This window comes from Psammomys obesus, unplaced genomic scaffold, assembly GCF_907164565.1.
Source record: "Psammomys obesus unplaced genomic scaffold, mPsaObe1.curated_primary_1811, whole genome shotgun sequence".
Classification (NCBI taxonomy): Eukaryota; Metazoa; Chordata; class Mammalia; order Rodentia; family Muridae; genus Psammomys; species Psammomys obesus.
The window spans coordinates 8,711,009-8,732,970 of NW_026592118.1; the positions used below are offsets into that span (position 1 = coordinate 8,711,009).

Genomic DNA, 21,962 nt, shown 5'->3' on the forward strand with positions numbered 1-21,962 from the left:
TTTTTATTTAATGTTTAAGCAAAACAACATAGGGTCAGAGTGAAAAATATCTCATGTTATTAAATTCAGATATTCCTAAGCCCCAAAGATAAGATTGTCATATGAAATTATAAAACATCCACTAGGAACTGTAAAACAGTGAAGTTATCTTCCAGTGTACATAAAACCTGGTATCCCATGGAAGGTAAGTGTTACTAGCAACGCTCCCAGAGCTTAACTGCACACAGACAAGAAAATATACATGCTACCATATGGCCCAAATCCATGAACGCTTACATAAGCATTCCAAGTCTGAAGTAGATCAGATAGCTTGTTTGTAACCTAGAAGAGGTGCAAAATAGCACATCTCCCAGGAAGGGCTCAGTAGGCAACTTTTAAGGTTTACTTAGAAATGCAGAGAGAAGTGATTAAAATAAATTGTGCAAACATGTATTACATCAATCTGTACAAATTATGAATTCAATGATGCATTAGCCCTGTATTCACACAATCAAAACATTATCAGTTACTTTCACTGCTGCTAATGCTTATGCTTCTAAGTGAAATGTGTTGTAAAATCAGGCAGAATGGGCTGCAGAGAGACTCTCATGGACTTGTAGATGAATAAGCAGTCCTTAATTAGCCCATCAGGTTAAGTGCAAGCATTAATGGGTCTTTCCTAAAGTCTAGCCTGACATCTTTCTCCAAACATGGCCAAGAAGAAAGTTCCATTAGCAATATTAATACAAGCTTAGTTGATCATTTTCATTCAATTAACTTCTTTCAATTAAATAGATAGCTTGACAAAAGCAGTGATAAAAGACCTGAAGGGACAGCTGATGACTCTCATGGAACATTAGTGTTCGAGAGGTCACTGGTACTAACCGGCCTGTAAATCTAGCATTCAATTTGGAAGATGCATTTCTTCTGCTCTCACTCCTTTAATGAGCAATTTTAGCTGACTAGATGTGTTTGCAGCAGAAATTGCAAGGGGTCAGTCAAGCACCTTTTTCCTGCTCTTTTTTTCACCCCAAGTCACCCCATTCCTGCCAGCACTAGAGCCATGCTACTCGGTAACTTCTTTTTCTCCATGGTTAGGAATAAACATTCTAGAGTAATTTAAATACAACATGAATTAAAAACTAAGATTAATTCTACCTTTGATTATATCTTATAAAAGAAAAAATTTTAGCACCAAGATCTTTTATTAAAAATTAAAAGTGAAAACATTTAGAATTTTTTATTATTACTTCAGCTTGTCTAAGAAAGTCTTAAGACATTTTACATATGAATTAACTATGAAAGCAAGGTTTTGATTTTTCATCTAGCACGTGAAAGTTAGAAGACTTATGTTTGTGGGTCAGTTCTCTCCTTTCACTGTGTGTGATACAGGGCTCAGCTCTAGTCTCCAGGCTTGGTAGAAAGAACCTTTACCTCCTAAGCCATTTCATCAGCACAAAAGCAATGATTTAAAATGAAGCAGATATAAAATAAAATAACAATCAGGCTTTTCTTTAAAGGTTTTACAAATTAAAGTTATGCCTGAAACCAACCTCCACATTTCTATTCTTCTGAAAGGAACTAAACAGAAACAAGTTTGTGCTGGATTCATTCTCCACTATGCCACATACCTTGAACAACTGAACCCATCGCTTCTGTTCCATCTGTATGCACTGTTGCATCTCAGAATTAGTAGTGACCCCAATACTCTGAAATGCGGTGACATATTCTTCCCGAACTTCTGGCTTTGTTTCTGGATATGCTAGCTTGATGATCCCCAAGCAGGCATCCCGAAGGCAGCGAGACAGTAGGATTAACTCCTCCAGAGTAAAAGGCATCATGGATGATTGTCTCTGACCTACAACTAAAACAACCCAATGTTCCACCATTTTTTTAAAATCAATATACACATTATGACTTAAAGAAGAGAGTGAGTGAGAGAGAGAAAAAGAGACAGAGATAAAGAGAGAGAGGGAGAGCCTTTCAATCACCCATGAAAACTGACAGGCCATAAGGCTAGCAGCAAACCCATTTTTCAAAATTCTCACCTTCTATGGGGTCACCGAAAAATTCATTGTCATGTATGGAAATCAGTGAATGACTGAACAAGGAGCTGAAGAGGTAAAAGAGTGGGATGATTCGACTAGAATCTTCAAAAGACATAGGTGAACCCCTTGATATCACCTGAAGCAATGGCACCATAGACCTAAAGTAGGGGCAGGAGAAGCAAAATGGCTATTTTAAGGTGAGTTTTAGCTTAGGAATTAAGACATAAGATACATATATTTAGTGAAAAATAAATTTATATCAACAATGAAACTAATTAAAGGAAGGAAAGGTCATGTCCAGTCCTCTCACCCTGAGACAACACAAGTTAGTAACTGGCACCAGAAAAGACAAGAGAGCCCACCAGGGGCTGGAGAGATGGCTCAGAGGTCAATTCCCAGCAACAACATGGTGTCTCATAACCATCTATAATGAGATCTGGTGCCCTCTTCTGACCTGCTGGCTCACATGCAGGAAAAATACTGTACAAATAATAAATAAACCTTTAAAAAGAGAGAGAGAGAGAGGACCCACCAGATCAACCTTCTTGGTGTGTTCCTGTTCCTGCCACCTGCAGGAATAAGCAGCTAGGGAGAGCAGAGAATTCCAAGCCAAAGTCCTGGAGAGTTTTAGATGAATATTTGGTTCCTGTATGGAACATAGTTATCCCCTCTCCTTGTATTTCCATTTAACAAACGCCAACATCTGTGGCAGGACAGAACATTTTACCTAGCTCCTTACTTTCAGGAAGGTTTATAACAGTTCTGCATTAAAGCCAAATTAAAACCTTCAGCTTCCACTTCTCTTGTGGGCCTTGTTTCTCCTGTCCATATTTGTAAGTGGTTCCCTTGCCTGCCACATGGATGGGCCTGGAGAAAACTTTGTGTCTCTACTGCTTACCACAAGCTGTGATCTGTTCCGTTCTTTCTCATGGAAGTCTGTCATATGGGAAACACAGCTAGTTCGTTCCAAATAAGAAAGCCTCCTGTCCCCTCTATATAGTGGAGACCTGAAGGTCATCATTACACCCTCTTGCCTCTCTGAGGATGTCTTCCACAAAAGTGACTTTGTTGTTGTTGTTTTGTTTTTTGGAGACAGGCTAGCCCTGGCTGTCCAGGAATTCAGGGATCCACTGGTCTTTGCTTCCCAAGTGCTGAGATTAGAGACCTGTACCACTACAACCAACTCCCAAAAGTTACATTTTGAGGAACAGGAGTGAAGGCGGAGAAACTAACACCACATTTGTATGATGGCAGAGTAGAAGCCTACCTGTTCTTACCAGAGGTAGGGGTGGGAGGGTTGCGGGAGTGCTGGGGGTTGGGTTGGTGAGTGAGGCAGATGCAGATCGGACTCTGAATCTGCATTGTGTTGCCTTCAGGGAAAGGTCTAGAATAACAGAAACTCAATGCAGCTCAAACAATCTGTAACTCCATTCTCAGATGCCCTCCTTGGGCACTGCACTCCCATAGGCATACATACTGTATACTTTACTACCAAAGCCAGGAAAGTGGAGAGCTGACTTCAGTACGCACAGTCCTATGAGAATAGGACCCAGCATATACTTCCTGAGCAAGCCCTCGCTATGCCACCAAGCTACCCACAAAAATTTTGCTGAGATTTATATAATATTTAAAGGAACAAGTGTTACACAGTTGCTGAGTGGCCAGTGTTTTCTACATTTAAGCACTGAAGAATCATTCCCACATGAATCCTGGTCCTGACATTACCATAAGCGACAGCAGAATCATGCTGGCAGGCAATTAAGGCTGTTAACCAACATTAATTTATGTGTTTTCTTAATTCCAAAAAGTGATCAAAAGAAGTTAATCATTCTCAGCTGAATGATGGAAAGTGGAGCGTGGAAGAAGAGTCACCAATGCATCAGTGGACTCTGTAGCCAGGGACAAATGAAACACAGGCCTTGCTTCCTGCTAGAAACACCAACTCAAACAACCTTCTGAAATCAGGTCCATCTGAAGAGACTCAGAAACAAATAAAATGTCCACAATTTAATGTGATGGGCACACCACCAAAAGCTGGCTGAATTACAGATAATCAATGGAACTTTAGATGAATCCCTACTATCTATATCTACCCTCAGAATAAGGATTTGCACCTATGTGTGGAGACTACTAACTCCAACTGAAGGGTTTCCAGATTTTCCTGCTGAATGGGCTCCTGCCTACAGATATCCTGAGGGCCCTCTGCAGAAAATACAGTGACCACAAGCAGAGTAGCCTTTTGGTACCTTTGGTACCAAAGGTTGCCTGTTAAAGAGTTGTCTGTTTGCTAACTGCCAATTGCTTCAGCCTCAGTAAGTCTGTCTCGTCTCAACAGAAATATTGGACAGAACACACTTGAATAAGAACACACCTTGCAAAACATCTGCCCATTGGCCTGGGCCTGGGCAGGCAGTGGTGATCCTGGCCTTTAATCCCAGCACTTGGAAGGCTAAGGCAGGCGATCTCTGAGTTCAAGGCCAGTCTGGTCTACAGAGAAAGTTCTAAGACAGCCAGAACTGTTACACAGAGAATCCCTGTCTAGAAAAACAAATCAAAACAGCCCCACCAAAAACATTTGTCCACCTCTAGATTTGTCAGCCTGGTATGAGGGACAGGCTATATCTCAGTTGGGCCTGGAACCTGCTGGCTATCTGAATGAGGCAGAGTCCCAGGTCTGACCCAGATTTCCCAGGTAAGCTAGTATTGCTGTAAAACTATCCTCAGACTAAATTCAATGTCATTTTTAGAAAATCAAGTGTGTCGTTTTAAATTTTACTCCCAAAAGTAGTATGATGAGATAGTAAGTAGGAATATATTATTATACAGTTTATGTTCCTGCAAGGGATTTATTTAATAAAATGAGTAAGTAACAAGAAACTCAAAATTCTCAACTGCCTTAAAAATTGCTTTAAAAACCTATATCTTTATTCATTGTAAAATAGTATTAATTATTTAATATAATTAACTGTATCATTTTTCTTTCACACATCATGACTCCATTTCCTCACCAAAAGACAAATGTCATAAACAAACAAGCAATTATCAAGCAAAGCATGCCAGTATCTCTGTTGCTAAGCTGGAGTACTCATAGGTCAATGATAATTTCCTGTTCTAATGATCTCCAATCTCCTCTTGCCCTAAGTAAACTGTTGTTCATGAAAGTTCAAGGTCAATGTCAGAAGGATTAAAATGTGCCAAAACCTTTTATTTTAAAATGTCTAAGTAGGAATCTAATCCAAATGTCTCTAATTTTTGTTGACTCCAGATAAATCACTCAGCCTTCACGAGTATCACTAGGCACAGTGGGCTGAGAAAATTCTCTTATTCAAATAAGAATCATTAAGATCAATGAAAAACATAAAATTCCATCCCATTAAGAGGTTTTCTGGATATGATGGCTGCTAGTACTCCAGAAGCTGAGGTAGGACTTTAAGTTCTAAGCCACTGGCTGTACAGTGAAACCCTGTTTGATTTTTGCTTCACTTAAAGGAAAGAAAAAAAACAAGTAGAGGAAGGGAATAGGAGTAGAGAGATGGTTCAGCAGTTACAGCACTGGCTGCTCTTCCGAAGGACTAGGGTTTGATTCCCAGAACCCATATAACAGCATACAACCACCAGTAACTCCAGCTTCAGGTGATTCGACACCCATTTCTGACCTCTATAGGCATAAGCCACACATGCTGTACATGAACATACATGAAAGTAAAATGCCAGCACACATAAAATGAAATTATTTTTTCAAAAAGAAAAACACTCAATGTCTGAAATTTAAAAACCAAATTTCCCTTCAGATAAAAGCCACATTCTAATAAAGTTTAGTTAGTTAAGTGTAAAATTAAGCACCAATTTTTCTTTTTGGATGTTTATGTGTGAAATTAAGGCCATTCAGAATACAAATTTCTAACATGACAGAACAAGTATAACCAGTAACTAAAAATGTCCTTACAACACTTTCTTTAGGCTGCCACTTTCCAAGCCCTTAGGTTCAATCTGTTAGCTTGTATAGCACGTACCCTGTTATCATCTGTGTTGTCATCGAAGAGATGAGAAACCAAAGGTGCCTCAAAAACCTGGCATTGAAGGCTAAACTGTAGAGAAGTCTGAAAACAGAAAAACAGAAGAAACAAAAATTTGTTTACTCAAGTTATACATCTATACAGTGAAGAAAGTACACAATTTAAAGAACACACATCAATACCACAAACACTCAGACCTGATACAGGCTCTTTGGTTAAAAAGAGCCATGTACCCCAGCTGCAGATAGGTGGGGCTCTCATCCCCTGTTACTGTCCTGAGACTGAGTCCAGGATCCAGCAGCCCTGAGGATGTATGGCTGCTTTCACTCAAGCTTAGGCTCCCCTCTCCACAATATGGCTTACTAAAACACAGTAATATTAATTTAAATTTGCTTGGTGCAGAGGTATATACTTTTAATCCCAACAGTTGGGAGATGGAAGAAGAAAGACCAGGTATTCAAGGCCAGTCTTGGCTATATGAGATCTGGTCTCAGAAACAAACAAACAAAACCAAATTTTATTCTAAAAATACAAATCCCTGTATGTGAGATAAAACCAACAAAAACACAGACTTAAGATGATAAAAATATGTGTTTGTAAGACAGGAATGCGACTTACTAGAAACATTTTGGAATAAAGTAGGAAAACAACAATTGGTTAGGTGAGTACAACTAAACAATTTTCAAAATGGATTAGAGGCACATTAGGAATGATCAGGAGATAAAAATTTAAAAGCAGTACCACCACGAGAGAAGACTGTATATTTTTAATATCAACACAGTAATCTCATGACTTTTCTATGGTCCCTCTGTTCCTATCATACACTGAGCCTAACATACAAAGAGGCAGAGAATCCAAATAATTAGCACCTCAAGTCAGCTTGTGGCAGAGCAAGCCCGGAATTGTTTGGAATGTCACAACCAAATCATTTGCCTACAGACTTTTCAGATGCCTCTTGTTCCTCCTATGGAGACGGTTGTAAGGGTAATTAAAAACAAACAAACAAACAAACAAACAAACAAAAAAACCCCACAAAAACAAAGAAACAAAAAAACCAAACTAGGCAGTGTGTTCCACAATTGACACTATTGGAAGATGTTTTATTTGCTTGCATATAATTGACTAAATTTTGCAAGAAGAGTATTAACTTAAAAGCCCATAGAAGGATTGGAGAGATGGCTCGGGTTAAGAGCACTGGCTCTTTCAGAGGTCCTGAGTTCAATTTCTAGCATCTACATGTTGGCGCACAACAATCTGTAACTATAGTCTCATGGACCTCAGGTGACCTCTTCTGATGTGCACATCTATGTACATTCGGACAAAACATCCATACACATTAAATAATCTCAATTATGCCAGCTAATTTCCTGTATTTAATCCTGTATTTCATATATATTATTCCATATTTGTATTTGCTGAGTACACAATCAGAATTATAACTACTATCTTTAAAATTTCACTCGTTTTAAAAGGTGTATTGTGGTATGAAAAAATGGTCCTACGAGGGGCTGGAGAACGATCTCAGCAATAAAGAACATTTGACTATTCTCACAAAGGACTGATGTTCAATTTCCAGCACCCACATAGCAGAACTCTGGTTCCAGGTGATCCAATACTTTTTTCAATCCACAGGCACCAGGCACACATGTGGTGCACATACATTCATACAGGCACTCACATGAAATAAATAAGTCTTCCAGATTTATTTGTTTTATATTTGAATGTTATATCTGCATGTATGCCTGCATGCTGGGAGCGAGTGTAAGATCCCAGTAGAGATGGTTATGAGTCACCATGTGGTTGCTGGGACTTGAACTCAGAACCTCTGGAACAGCAGATAGTGTTATTAACAGCTGAGCCATCTCTCCAGCCCCAATAAATAAATCTTGAGGAAAAAAAGGAAGGAGCCAGGCCATGGTGACCATGCCTTTAATGGCAACACTCAGCATTCCAGAAGCAGAGGCAAAATCTAAATGACTCTGGTGCACATTTTTCCAAGTTTACTTACATCTTTCCCTACTTCTTTTTATATTGAAAGTAAGGTCTCATATAGCCAAGGATGGTCTTGAATTCTTGATCCTCCTATATCTACCTCTCCAAGCACTATATGCACATGCTACTAGACCAGCAGTACATTATGTCTTGAGAATTCTCATAAATGTTTAAAAATATTTAGTAGTTTTCAAAACTTACAGACATTATTGTAGTAGTCACTTTCACAAAACAGTCCTATTTCTATTAATTACTGCGTCTAAAGGAAAGCTGCTTGAAGTTAGCTTAAACTCTATACAAATCCAAAATAGTATTATTAAAATGTTTAAAAGTTTTAGTTTTATATGATCAACACTCATGATGAAATAAAATCCAAATTTTAAAAAATGAACAGTTTATTAAACCTACTGATTATTCTGACAATGTAACTTAAAAAAACATTAAATCATAGATGAAGAAATGAAAGGTTTCCAGTCTTACTGTTTTCTTTAAAGCATTATAGAAATACTTATAATCCACAAATAGTATATAATAGTTAATGCTGCATATACAACAAGACACAAAATGTAGTTGCTAGTGTAACTATCTACCCTAAATTATAAAAGGACAAGATGCGAACCTGTAACCCAAGAGCTAAAGAGTCATCATTACCACTGCATGTTAACAGTGCTGAGAAGACACAGGGCACACAGCTGTCTAAATTATAATGACTAATAAAAAAAATCCAATTGAATTGACTTATTCTGTTAGATTTTAGAGGAAAAATCAAGCTTATGTGGAGGCAGAACTGACTTGGATGCCTCACAGACACTTTAATATTAAAACTACAGGCTACTGACTAATACACATATTCAAAAATTTAATCTCAGCTTTTAAGCTCAGTTAATAGAGCAAAGAACCAAGTCACAAAGAGCATGAAGAGCATGCCAGCCCCACTTTAAGGCAGGGAAGAAGGAGGAGGGTGTTCAGAGTAATTGCACAGAGGAACAGGATCAAAGAACAAGCCAGTGATTAAGGGTGTTTAAGGCAAAAGCATTTTGTAAGCAAAAGTAAAGTTAGTAAGGTAACTAATAATACTTGAAGAAAAGATGACCCTGAGAGGTAACAATGCAAAAAATGTAAAACTAAGCAAACGGTACCCACAGGTGAGCCTTACATCAGACTAAGAAACTATTTCTGCTTTTTTGATAATCTATCTATCTAGCAAAACATGGCCTGAAGAACAAAGTTCTGACAAAGTATGTTGACTCAACATGCATTGGGCTCTTTGATGAAGATATAACCAGCTATAACCTTACAACAGTGTGTCTGATAGGATTCCTATGAGAAGGGCTTGTTCTAATCTGTCTGCAGTAATCCCTAACCACACTGACTAGTATGACTGAGGATTTGAATTTACTTATGTACTTATACTGTGCAGGGAATAGTATTTCAATGTTGTGGCCCAGAGAGGTAAATGATGAGCCCATTTTTACTATAATGAAGAAGAAAGCAAGTTTCTGGGAAATGTGGGATTCCTAGTGGACAACATGATAGCCCATATCACATGGCTCTAGCAGTTCAACAAGATTCTGGAGCTTTAGAAAGTTATTAAATGAAAGACAGACATTTAAGAGCCAGAGTACGAGCTGAGAGAGAAGAACTATACAGGTAAACAGAAAAAAAGCTTAGTAAAAACAAGAAAACAAACAAACAAACCATGAGGGAAACAAAGCAAGAGAAGCCCACGAGTATTTAAAAAACAAACTACCACCAATCAGTATCAAAAAGAATGAAAATAGAATATCTATAAAGGGGAGCACGTAAAAAAGGTCAAAACAATGAGGGAGGAATAGTCTTGTGAGTTTCAGCCAAAGCAATACTATTTTGCAGCAGGCCACTGTTCAGCTTTCCCAATACACTGAGACTATGAGCCAGAGTGCAGCAGAACAAAAACAAACTTCCCAATGCCAGATAGCTCTGAGACCTTTAATGAACTTACTAAGAACAAGGATAACTGCATAACAGCACATAACTCTTCTAGACCTGGTTTGCTTCTGCCATCTAATGGGTGCTGCATAATCGTCAGGCTCTATAAAGGAACACGGGTTGGGCTGGTAACTAGTGAATGTAGCTGCCAGAAAGCTGTCCAAAGGTGTGTAGGCCCTCCCTAATCAGATCACTTACTCATCAAACTGGCCTGGCTGGAGTCATTTTCTAGTCTGTGGGTACCAGTCCAGTTCAGACAGATATACACACTAGGCCTATCAAAAACTGCACAGTTGGTTGGGAGGGAATGAGGGAGTGGGATACAGCTGGGATACAGAATTAATAAAATGTAACTAAAAAAAAAAACAAACAACAACAACAACAAAACACCCTCCCCTCCCAAAGTCTGTTGAGGAAGGCAGGCAAACCTGAGGGAGCTGATGGGGGCCCTGGTTGGCCATCTGGATATAACAAGAGAAGCTGCTGTGCAGACTGGTTGGGCAGTGATAGTCAAAGGCCCACAGTGCTCATCTCAATGAAGCACATCTGCAAATGTGCACAGATCCATTCAGTGCTTCTGGAAGTGGAAGGCTGGAGCACCTCATGTCTCTGCTGATACTCCCTCACTAACTTCAAATCTCTGAAACAGAATGGCACTCTGCCACCTTTATAATTTAGTCGGATGACATTTATTCATAATTTAAAATAGGAAGACATAATATTTAAAAGAAAAAGTTAGGTACAAAGTTTCTTCTCAAAAAGAAGTTTGTAACAAACCTAACAGTTTTTAAAAAAAAAAAACTTAGGTGCCATGCAGTGGTGGTACACACCTTTAATTCCAGTACTTGTGAGGCAGCCCAGCCTGGTCTACAGATCAGGTTCCAGGACAACCAAAGCTACACAGAGAAACCCTGTTTCAAAAAAAAGTGTGTGTGTCTGTGTGTGTGATGACTTGATAGCAAACTCAACACAACACTAGAGTTAAGAGTGCTCCCCACCTCTGCAACATTCTAGCTAGCTATCACTTTCCTGAGTTTTTGTAAGTGCAGCCAATCTTTTTATACAATGAATACACTGTCATCCTTTTTTCCAATTTTATGGAGAACTGAGCTCTTACGTACAGATCTCTTTTTTTTATATCCATACTTGTCTCAGAAATCTCGATCAGTGTAAAAAGAACCACCTGATGACCAAATCTAAAAAATTAAATCTATCAATCCCAGTTCTGAAAACAGAAAATATTCAAAAAACAAAAACAAACTGAAAGCAGATTAAGTCCACAAGTCTATTTGCTGTTTTTTGCTATATGCGGCAAAAAAAGCATAAATTTAAAAGTATATTATATTAAAAAACAAACAAACAAACAAAAACACAAAGAGTCCTGGAATAGTTGCTCAAAGGAATAGGGCTATACTCACAAAATTGAGCAAACACAGAAAGTTGCTTTAGTCTTTAAACATCTTTGGAATGAAACACAACCAAGGCATAAGTCCAACATATATCCAACAATTACCAACCAAAGCAAGAAACTCCTTACTATACAGCATGTGTCCCAGTCAAGGTGAGAAGCCTTCAGGTCTCACACCTGCTCTACTGTAATTGACTACAAGGAATGAATGGCTCATTAGAGCAGAGAGCCCAGGTGACAGGCTGTATTTTTTTAGCAGGGTGTGGTAGCCCACGGCTGTAACCCCAGCACTCTAGGAGGCAGGGGCAGGCAGATCTAGAGGCAGAGTTCAAGGCCAGCCTTATCTACAAAGTGAGTCTAGGACAGTTAAGGCTACACAGGGAAACCCAGTCTTGAAAAACAAAACAAAAAACAAAGCAACAACAAAAACAAAACAAAACCCAACCAATCAAAACAAAACAAAAAAAAAAACAACAGGTTTTTTTTTTGTTTGTTTGTTTTTGTTTTTTTTTTACTGTTTTTTAGTCAGGGTTTCTCTGTTTAGACCAGGCTGGCATCAAACTCACAAAGATCCGCCTAAGTGCTGGCATTAAAGGTATGTGATACCACCACCACCATAGATTTCTTTCTCTGTTTTTTTCTTGTTTTTGTTTTTAACTGACCACAGTAATTTGCCAAAGATATCATGACTAGAAGGCGCTATGAAAAAAAAAAAAAAAAACTAAAAAGAAATTCAGCATACTGATGCACAGGTATGAGTCTAAATTTTAAAACGGAAGTTGAGGTCTAAACATTCACATTCAAGACAGTATTTCAAGTAAAACTAGCTGAACTAAATTTGCTACTAAATCACTCAGGGCCAGGAAGAATATATAATAATAAATGGTTTCAAAAAGGAAAACAGACTCATTTTTATGAATGGTTTGGCAAATCCAGTATCCTGTGTGCTCTTCTATAAGAAAACAGACGAACAGGTCACAGTCCACACTCCATGAATCAGAGAGATGGCACACTCTCCCACCTGCGTACACCGACCCCAAGAGACCTGCCTGACTTTGGGCACCATCATACGGTGCTGCACCATCAGTGTGTGGCAGATGGAAGCCATCCTGGTGAAGACCTCCTCACTGGCCGAGTCCCTCCACACCAGGTTCAACAGGGTGTTGGTCTGCTGCTTCGTATCTAGCTTTCTCAGACACTCTTCGGTAATGTATGGGGCTGAGACCCTGCCATCCTCCTAAACACAACAGAGAAATGAGTCTGAGTAAGTGGAATGCTGCTGAAACTTGCCTACCCAGCAAATCACCTGTCACTTTACATCTTTCTGAAGAGAAAACACAAAGCCTTACCTAATAATTAGCCATATCCCATTAAGCTCCCAATATAATTCCAAACATATCCATTGAGGTAATCTAACTCCTCTAGAGACATAGAAACCGTCAGACATCAACTCTGTCTACCACAGTAATAGAGCAACTATGAATGCTCAAGTTTTGCCTACAATTCAGCATATTTTTAGTACATCTTAGGAAAAATTCATTGCATGTATCATAGATCTGAATTGTACTAAGATAGGAAACCCACTGAAACTATCATTTGATGACATTTCTACTTTAGATTATAAGACAGTTAACAAAAAATACAAAGGATATACATAATATTTAATAAATTTGGCGTTTGATATCTTAATTTCTCTTTGTTTGATGTACTGAATAAAATCTATGACATATGGTTTACTAACTTAGTATTAACTAAAGATACATGCTTTTTTCCAATGTATGTGCATGACAAAATATATATAAATATGAGAATATCTATGGTAGTTCTGCCAACTATACTGTTTGAAGGCTTGAATATTCAATTTATAGTAATGTACCAAGTCCAACGCTCCTCTAGAGTAAAGTGAACAGATTGTATTGAAACCCTGAAGTCAAAATAACGAAGGTAAACTTTTTTGGGGAGGGGTGAGACCTGGTCTTGCTACATATACATAGTTTATGCTGCCCTCAAACTCATTAGGTAGCTCAGGGTGGTATTAAATTTGTGATTCTCCTCCCTGGGTTTCCCAAGATTATAGTAGTGAGCTTATGCTTCGCTTATAAACCAACTCTGACCTTAAAAAGGCCTCCTACAATCAAATTAAGTTCTACCTAATTAAGTATCAGAGGAAGAGAAAAGGCAGTAACATGAACATAAAGGTTCTGGCCCCAAAAAAATTACTGATAAATTATCCTAAGTTATCTACTCAGTAAAATGATCTACCTATACTAACTCCCAGGTGGGTTTCTGTTTTGCTTTCTTTTTTTTTGTTTTTCCCCAAGAGGGTACACTGAGCTGGGTGTGGTGGGGCATGCCTGTAATCCCAGCACTTGGGGAGGAAGAGGTAGGCAGTTATCAGTGAGTTTGAGGGTAGCCTGGTCTACAAAGTGAATCCAGGACAGCCAAGGTTACACAGAAAAACCTAGTCTTGAAAAATCAAAAAGAGGGGACACTGCTTGGAATGAAACAGAATCTAAAACATGCTAGGTAGGAGAACAACAGTCTACCACTAGATAACATCCTCGATCCCACTGCCATCATGTAATTCTTCTTGTTTGTTTGTTTGTTTTGTTTTTCAAGACAAGATTTCTGTATGTGGCTCTGGCTGTCCTGGAACTCGTTCTGTTGAACCAGGCTGGCCACAAACTGGCCTCCCAAGTGCAAGGCCTAAAGGCTTTGGCCACAAGGCCCAGCCCATCATACAATTCTTCCCTCCCCGCCCCCAAGACAAGGTTTCTCTGTGTAGCCTTGGCTGTTCTAGAACTCACTTTGTAGACCAGGCTGGCCTCCACATCAGCGGAGGTCCACCTACCTCTGCCTCCCAAACACAGGGATTAAAGGCATGCAACACCACCATCCAGCCATGTAATTCTTAAGAGACAACAAAATATATTTAAACCCTTAAGAATTAAAAAGGAGTCAGGTGGGCTAGGGATGTAGCTCAGAGGTAGAGCACTGACCTAGCATACTCAAAGCCATGAGTTTAATCCCCAACCCTACAAAATAAATAAATGAATAAATTTAAAAATCTAGTTTTTCAGATTTCTGTGAATTCAAGGCCAGCCTGGTCAACAGAGTAAGTCCAGGCCAGCTAAGGATACACAGAGAAACCCTGGTTTGGGGGAGAAAAAAAAAATCTAATTTTAGCAGGTATATGATAGTGCATACCTTTAATCCTAGCATTCAGGAGGCAGACTCAGGGGTTCTCTATGAGATTCAGAGACAACCAGGGCAACACATTGAGACCTTATGCCACCCTCTCCGCCAAAAAGAGTTACGTGTGGTAGCTCACACCTGTTATTCTAGCACTTAAGAGTCAGAGAAATGAGGGCAGAAGTAAGGTGCAAGGTCAGCCTGGGCTATATAGTGAGTTCTAAGTCAGCTAGAACTACACAATAGGATCCTGTCTTTAAAAAACTCTGGAAACGGTGGCTGGCCAGAGAGCTCAGTTATTAAGAACACAGGCTGCTCTTTTAGAGCACCTGGGTTTAATTCCCAGGATCCACATGATGGTTCACAAATATCTTTAACTCCAGTCCCCAAGGGATGGAATACCCTCTTCTGACCTCTGAAGGCACTGTATGCACATTGTACACAGACAAACAGGCAGTCAAAACAACCCATAAACATACAAGAAAAATAAAATCACAAAACAAAACACAACAACAAAAAACCAACAAGGCAGGCTAAAAGGTCTGGCCCAGAAGTGAGTGTTCTTGGCTTATTTATAATTGAACAATTAGTTCTCAATCAAAATGTATGTAGAAGAAGAAACAATCTCCAGGGCAGTAGAAAAAAAAGAGGAAACAAAACTTATAACTGTGTAAGAGATTCCCTAAAGCCATTGTGTGCTACAGGGAGAGGGAAGACCTAAAGTGGAGCCGAGTGCGGTTTACAAAGATGGAAACAGTAACAAAACAAATCCTAAATTGCAAGTATTAAAGAATAGTCAGGCAGGAAACATATATGCTTCTGTTCTCAAGTCTCAGACTCTGCCCACAGGGAGGAAGAGGTTTCTATAACAAAGTCTATACCCACATCTTAGCATATACAGAAAACCGCCTGTATACAATGTTACTTCCTCAGCCTCTCTAAGAGGGAGCTGATGGTGGTTATGCAATAGCGAGGAAACTACTTGAGCTGTAAGCACAGCATTTATTTCTCTTACTTCTGTTGGATATCCGAGCCACTCAAATTGACTCTGGGATTAGAATTAGATTTAGAAATATGGGTATAAAAGGATTGGGAACAACCAGTTTAGCTTAACAGGGCTGCTTGCTCCCCTGGCTGCAGAACTAAGGCTGAGAAGCCAGAAGAGTACTTCTAGTATGGTAGCTTACAGGGCCGGTGGGCTGGTCAGTCTCCTCATTATCATCCTCAGAGTCACTGGTGGAATCAGGGCAGCCTGCACCGGTGGGTGAAGCAGGTAGCTGAGAGAGGAAAGTCTGAAGCACTCGCAGATAAACCAGTAGGCCATCCTCAGAGAGTGCTCCTTTGAAAGACATCAGCACATAGTTACTAAGAGTTAATTCAGACAGTTGGGCATCACTTTCTTTATCAAAAGAGGTACCTCTTTATGGGCCTTACTGTTTTAATTAAATCCAAACTGCTGCACGACATGCAATGTATTTTATCTTTGTCTCTGGGATCCTAAGACCAGAACACCAGCAGTATCTCTAGTCACTCCTGCAAGCTTCTTCTAGACACACCCACTGAGTTCTTGCTAGAAGATACTGAAGATTTAAACAACCTAAAGGTGGGGCTACTACCTAGATAGTTAGAGTGATGAGCAGTCCAGAGTTTTAATTTTAAGCTGAACCACAGCTTCTATGGAGAGCCAGAAGGGTTAGTAAAATTACAGCAAGGTTCTAAGCCTCTGCACATAAGTACCCTCCCCACAGACCTTGACTAGTATTATCACCACTGCTGACTGTCAGCTGCAGCCTTTATAATATAACAGTCGATATGCTTCTCAGACTCTCGTAAACTATCAGGTTGAAGAAAGGGGGTGTAGAAACCCCAATTTTTATTACTTGGTCAGAAGCACATGTAAAACAACCCATTTTGTGTAACAGGGTTTGAAATGTAGACAGTTTCTTGGAACTAAGCTTTCAACTTTCAATCTGTCCATCTCTCCAAGTAGCCAGTGTTAGAACTTAACAGCTGAGGGTTGAGGGAAAAGACCACGTCTTGCATCTACCTTACAGAAACGTGTCATGTAGACAGGGAAAAGTCTGGATTTTCAAGATTTCTAACAATTTGTGAAATTCGTGCTAAAATGTCACTTTACTCTTTTCCTGATTCATCTGCTCAGCTACTTATATAGGAATTAGGAAAGATTCATCTTATATTTCATACCCAAATAATTCTCGCCAACAGTTAAAACAAAATAGAAGAGCCATGGCACTCCATTACTCCGTTTTGAACATCGACTCTCTAGTAACAATAACGCATTCAGAAAGGGCTCATACGGGAACACAGTTTGTGCATCTGCTAATGCCGGAATGACAAAATGAAAAATTTGATCGGTGAAAGGTGCCCCCAGAAACTCCTCTGTGAAGGCCGAGAAAACTTGATGCCTGAAAGGAAAAGGGATTTCAAGAGAATCAAAACATCATACCTATCTAATCATGGAAAATCACTTCCCCAAATGTCCAAGTAAATAATCTATATTCTATATTATTCAGTAGAGACTAGAATTTGATCTTCCCTTTTCTATTAATTATCTTTTGTGATGGAACTAAAGAACAGGAAATAAATAACCATACCAACACAATACAAATATATTAAGCTAGGCACAGTTAAGGCAGATAAAAGTATACTATAAACTGTGAAACATGACATACTAATAAAAACAAAATAAACAAAACATGTGACTGCCCAGTCTCCGCTCACCCACCTTGCACCTTCAGGACAGGAGCTGTATGTAAAGTGCAATGGTTTTAGGACATTCTCCAACAAAATTTTTGCTATAGGGACTCGAGATAAATCGGAATATTCAATACTTGATGGAAGCTTGCTATTAATTAACAAGTAGAGAGATCTATAATATCCTAAAAGAAAGGAGAAAATTCATTTATATTTAATGCCTTTTTATTACAATGAAGAAGAACTTAAAAAATTTAAATACATTTATTTTGGGGAGGTTCAGAAGATAATGTGGAAAGGTCTGTTCTTCTACCTCATTGAACCCAGGAACTGAATTCAGATCATTAAGTTTTTGGCAAAAGGTGTCTTTACTCACGGACTTATTTCAACTGCCATCATCAATTTTTTAAAGCTATATGGTAGAAAGGGAAGGAATCTTACTTTACAGTTCAGTCTGGCCTCAGACTCAAAACTATCTTCCTTCCTCAGCCTCCCAAATGCTAGGGTAACAGTGGTGGGCCATCACATCCAGCTACACTCATTTTGCTAAGACATGAATGGCACATAGACTTTCATGTCCACAATGCCTACAATGTCAGCCTTCTCTTACTGTTACCCCCTCATTCAGAAGCAAATCAAGGACATAATTACTACAGTAAACAATGAAAGAATAAAGATTAAATATTTTAAAGGTATCATTATCACAGCTAAAAGTGATCATGGTCACATTATATCACAAACAGCTTCTATGTAATCAAGCTGGCAACTGTCTGGTGTTATTAATTTTATTAATCAACATGCTTGACTCCTAATCCCATAATCTCAGTAAGGTCCATATTGTGACTTTTTGATCCTTCTCCCAGGCACCTTAGTATAGAACTAATGCTGTGAGATCCCTTAGTGTTAGAATGAATTCATGAGTTCAGACACATTAACATTCCTCGGTCTAAAGTAGCTGTAATCCTCAATATGCTCATGCTACCAAGTGGCTGCTGGTAGCAGTTTGCTCTGACGGAAGGGATGCTTATCTCGCCTTGCTCGCCCAACTATGACTTGTGTGTCTGTAGGAGCTCTCAAGTTCCTTTTAGAGGAAACAACATACTTAAAAGCCACAACATGAGTTCAACGACTTAGACAGAAGTTTATACACACAACTTTTGCTGCTCTTCTTTTCTTAAGCTTCTTTTAGAGATATTTGCCCTTTTGTAAAAAAAGTAAAAAGGTTCAGGCCCTGTAAATACTTCATTTTGGGCACAGATACAAACATCTGCTTGGATTATTTCATGTGTGCTGACTATATGTATGTATGTACACCGCACACACATGGTTGGGACATGCACGGTTCAGAAGATAGCACCAGATTCCCTGGGACTGAAGTTACAGCCTGTTATAAGGCTGCCATGTGGGTGGGAACCCAGGCCCTCTAGAACAGCAAGAGTTCTTAATCCTTGAGCCATTTCTCCATCCCAACAACACAAGAGAACTTTTTGATAACAAGCCTACAAAGCTTTATACCTGAGCTATCATGGTCAAAGGACCCAGTGCTCTATTATCAATATTGTGTTGCAGCCAGGCAAAGGGGCCTTGTCTGTCATCCAAGCTTTCACCAGGAAGAGGCAGGAAGCTAGTGAGTCCTAAGGCCAGCCTGGGTGACAACAGTAAGACTGTCTCATCTCAAAAATCAAAACCAAAAAAGGAACATTATGCTTCAGAACCACTCCAATTCTGCCTAGTACACATTGATTACCAGTGTAATCACAAGCAAGTCTGGGGGAAGGGAGTCAGTTTTACTATAAAACTGAAAAGAATTTTTTTTTAAGAAAACAGAGTAAAACCGTGTGTATATCAGAATAACCAAGAGCATGTCTAGAATGCTAAGTTCTACACTGAATTGTACAGAGCAGTAACACTACAAAATAATTCATTAAAGCAACTGAAAAACAGCCATGCCACCGGACACAACCAAAGCACCAAAGCAGCAGTTTCAGTGGAAGATTTTCAATTTTTTTTTTTTTTTAGAAACATTTAAAAGAAGGCACAGCTCATGGTTATCTTAACAGTTTATAGGTTTCACTGTGGTTTTCACTACATCAGTAGTTTTCTGAAATTTTTAGCAAGTCAAGTTTTGGATTTTTTTACACCTACTAAATTCAACAAACAGTAATAAGACATTAATTTTTATAATTTTAATCTATATCAGCTAGAGTTAATCTATATAGGCTGGTACTTCAACAAAACAAGTTATTTATACTTTTTAACAGAAACTTATGGTTTTCAAGAACAACCAACTCCTTTTATGATTAACCAGATGAACTTGTTTGTTTTTTCTAAAACAAAGAAGAATTAACCTTAGACAGTGAAAAGGCTTCTGCATCTTCAGAGGCCAAGACAAACACTGGACTCGGTGTTGCTGTCACTCTCCCAGGAGGCACACACAACTTCTGTTGTGAGGATCACAGCATGTTGTTCAGAGCAGCACCCTCCTCAACAGCACACAGGCCTGAGCATGCCTCCACAATGATGCCCGCCTCCACAATGATGCCCACCTCCACAGGTCTGGCCCCCACTTACCATTATGAACCATGTAGTGCAAGATTTGTTCAATCACTGACACCACATAGCCAGAGTCTTGTAAAACAGGCAAGTATGTATTCTCAGATGAAAACACCTCAAGCATTCGCATTGGAAGTGCAACATTCAAACTGTCATCACTACAGTTCTGCAGCAATCTGTAAAAACAAATTCACACACTTACTAGAAAGCCAGAGTTGCCATTTTCCGGACTCCTCCAGCTCCTGTGATAAGCATGTGAGCTACTGCACCACTGCCATTGTCTCTGAAAATAAGCAGGGCTCAAGCAACAATGTTTAGACTCTTGAGACTTTTACTGTGTCAACAGTATCCCTTTAGCGGGTAGATATGAAAACTATACAGTCTCAGAGAGGGACAGCAGAGGACAACCAAGATTGCATCCCATGGATTGCTGCAAGAGAAGTATTTTTTCACCTGTTTAAGGCTTTCTAGAAAAAGTGCCTATATCTACAACAGTGACACCAGGACTGCCTAGGTCTGCAGGTCCCCAGCAGTAGAGTACAACATACTCTCTGGTCATGCATTGTCCTGACTGAAGCCTCTCTTCTTGCTAAGAGGAGGACTACAGGCAAAAGGGGTCTTAACTGTCACAGTCTGGTTTTAAGATGGACTACAGCCAGGTGTGGTGGTTGTATTCTAGTACTCAGGAGGTGGACACAGAGACAGAGGTAGAGGCAAATAGACTTTTTGTGAGCTCCAGGCCAGTTGGGACTCTGTATGAAGAGCCAGTCTCAACAAACAAACCAAAAATAAAAATAAAAACAGGCTCTATGCCTTTAGAAAGAAATTTTAACATGTCTATGTGTGTATGTGTATATGAGTACAGGTACCTGTGAGAAGCCAGAGTGTGTCAGAGCCCTTGGAGCTGTAGTTACCGGTGGTTGTGTGCTGGGAACTGAACTCCAGGCCTCTGCAAAAGCAGCAAGCACTCTTAACCACCAAGCCATCTCTCCAGCTCCTCCATGTCTTTTCTTAGAAGTACTACTCTATACCCCATACTTAAAAAGACATGAACAAACTTGAAAAGGAAACTGATGCCTGAGAGCAGAGCCATGGCTCCCACCAAGCACTAAATAAGCTGTATAAAGCAAAGGTTTCATTCAGGAAGAGAAAGCAGATTACTGTCAGATACACCATTCAACTACCCTTACAATGAAATACTAGGGCCTGACCAAGAGTCATCTAAGAATCTGGCTTTAACCATATTGAGGCTCAGATGAAAGTATTCATTATGACCTGTCCCTCTTTTCCACCTCAGTTTTAATCAGCTGGTTCCTTCTCTTTTCAGCGGCCCCCAAGGGGCTAGTCTTGTTAATCTTTCACAGAATCCATTGAGTCCTATCAAGGTTGATGTTCTTCTAGCCTCTAAAACCATGCATTTCAAGTGGCTCCACTGAAAACCCATATGTATCTTGAACTCCTTCACCAGAAGCCCAGTGCTGCCTGTTCTGCCTATCCTGCAGTTATTTCCAACATAACCAATGGAGGAAAGTGTTGGGAGGGTAAAGTTCTGGATGCAAATATCAATGGTACACTGTCATCACAGATTCTGTCTGTGATGATTAATGCAAAAAGGAACCCAAGAATGGACCGAGTAATTTCACCCAGTGCCTACTGCTAACCTGGGCCTGTCAACACAGGTGTCTGGCCTCTCTGTATTTAAGTAACACCAATTTTAATCATTTTCACAGACTAATAATGATATTGAGTTTTTATTAGCACCCTTCTTTTTAGAACTGGATGTGGAAGTATCTGGGGGAGTAGAGTGCTACCAGGAGACAGAAATTACAATGGTTCAGCAAAACATTCAACTTGGTGACTGCAACAAGTACTGACTCCATGCTGGCACAGTGGTGCATGACTTTATTAATCCTAAATCCAGCCTTGTCTAGATAGGCCAAAAAAAAAAAAAAAAAAAAAAAAAAATCCCTGCTGACTTGAGAAAGTAGGCAGTGAGTACCTGGTACAGCATCTTTTTACTCCCTTATGTTGAAAAAGAATTTTTTAAAGATTTACTTATTATGTGTACAGTGTTGTACCTGCAGGCCAGAA

The 21,962-nt window shown here is 39.4% G+C and overlaps 1 protein-coding gene across 2 annotated transcripts in view; it reads right to left on the reverse strand.

Moving 5' to 3' along the window:
- Ube3c (ubiquitin protein ligase E3C) overlaps positions 1 to 21,962 on the reverse strand; it is a 100,528-nt gene that overhangs the window by 52,136 nt on the left and 26,430 nt on the right. For both annotated transcript variants that reach the window (XM_055612646.1, XM_055612645.1), the window contains exons 6-13: positions 19,890 to 20,047; positions 17,350 to 17,503; positions 16,809 to 17,029; positions 15,791 to 15,942; positions 12,461 to 12,648; positions 6,041 to 6,127; positions 2,028 to 2,185; positions 1,611 to 1,843 (exon numbers count right to left, since the gene is read on the reverse strand). In XM_055612646.1, coding sequence (XP_055468621.1) covers positions 1,611 to 1,843; positions 2,028 to 2,185; positions 6,041 to 6,127; positions 12,461 to 12,648; positions 15,791 to 15,942; positions 16,809 to 17,029; positions 17,350 to 17,503; positions 19,890 to 20,047 — 1,351 coding nt within the window. The remainder of the gene's footprint in view (positions 1 to 1,610; positions 1,844 to 2,027; positions 2,186 to 6,040; positions 6,128 to 12,460; positions 12,649 to 15,790; positions 15,943 to 16,808; positions 17,030 to 17,349; positions 17,504 to 19,889; positions 20,048 to 21,962) is intronic.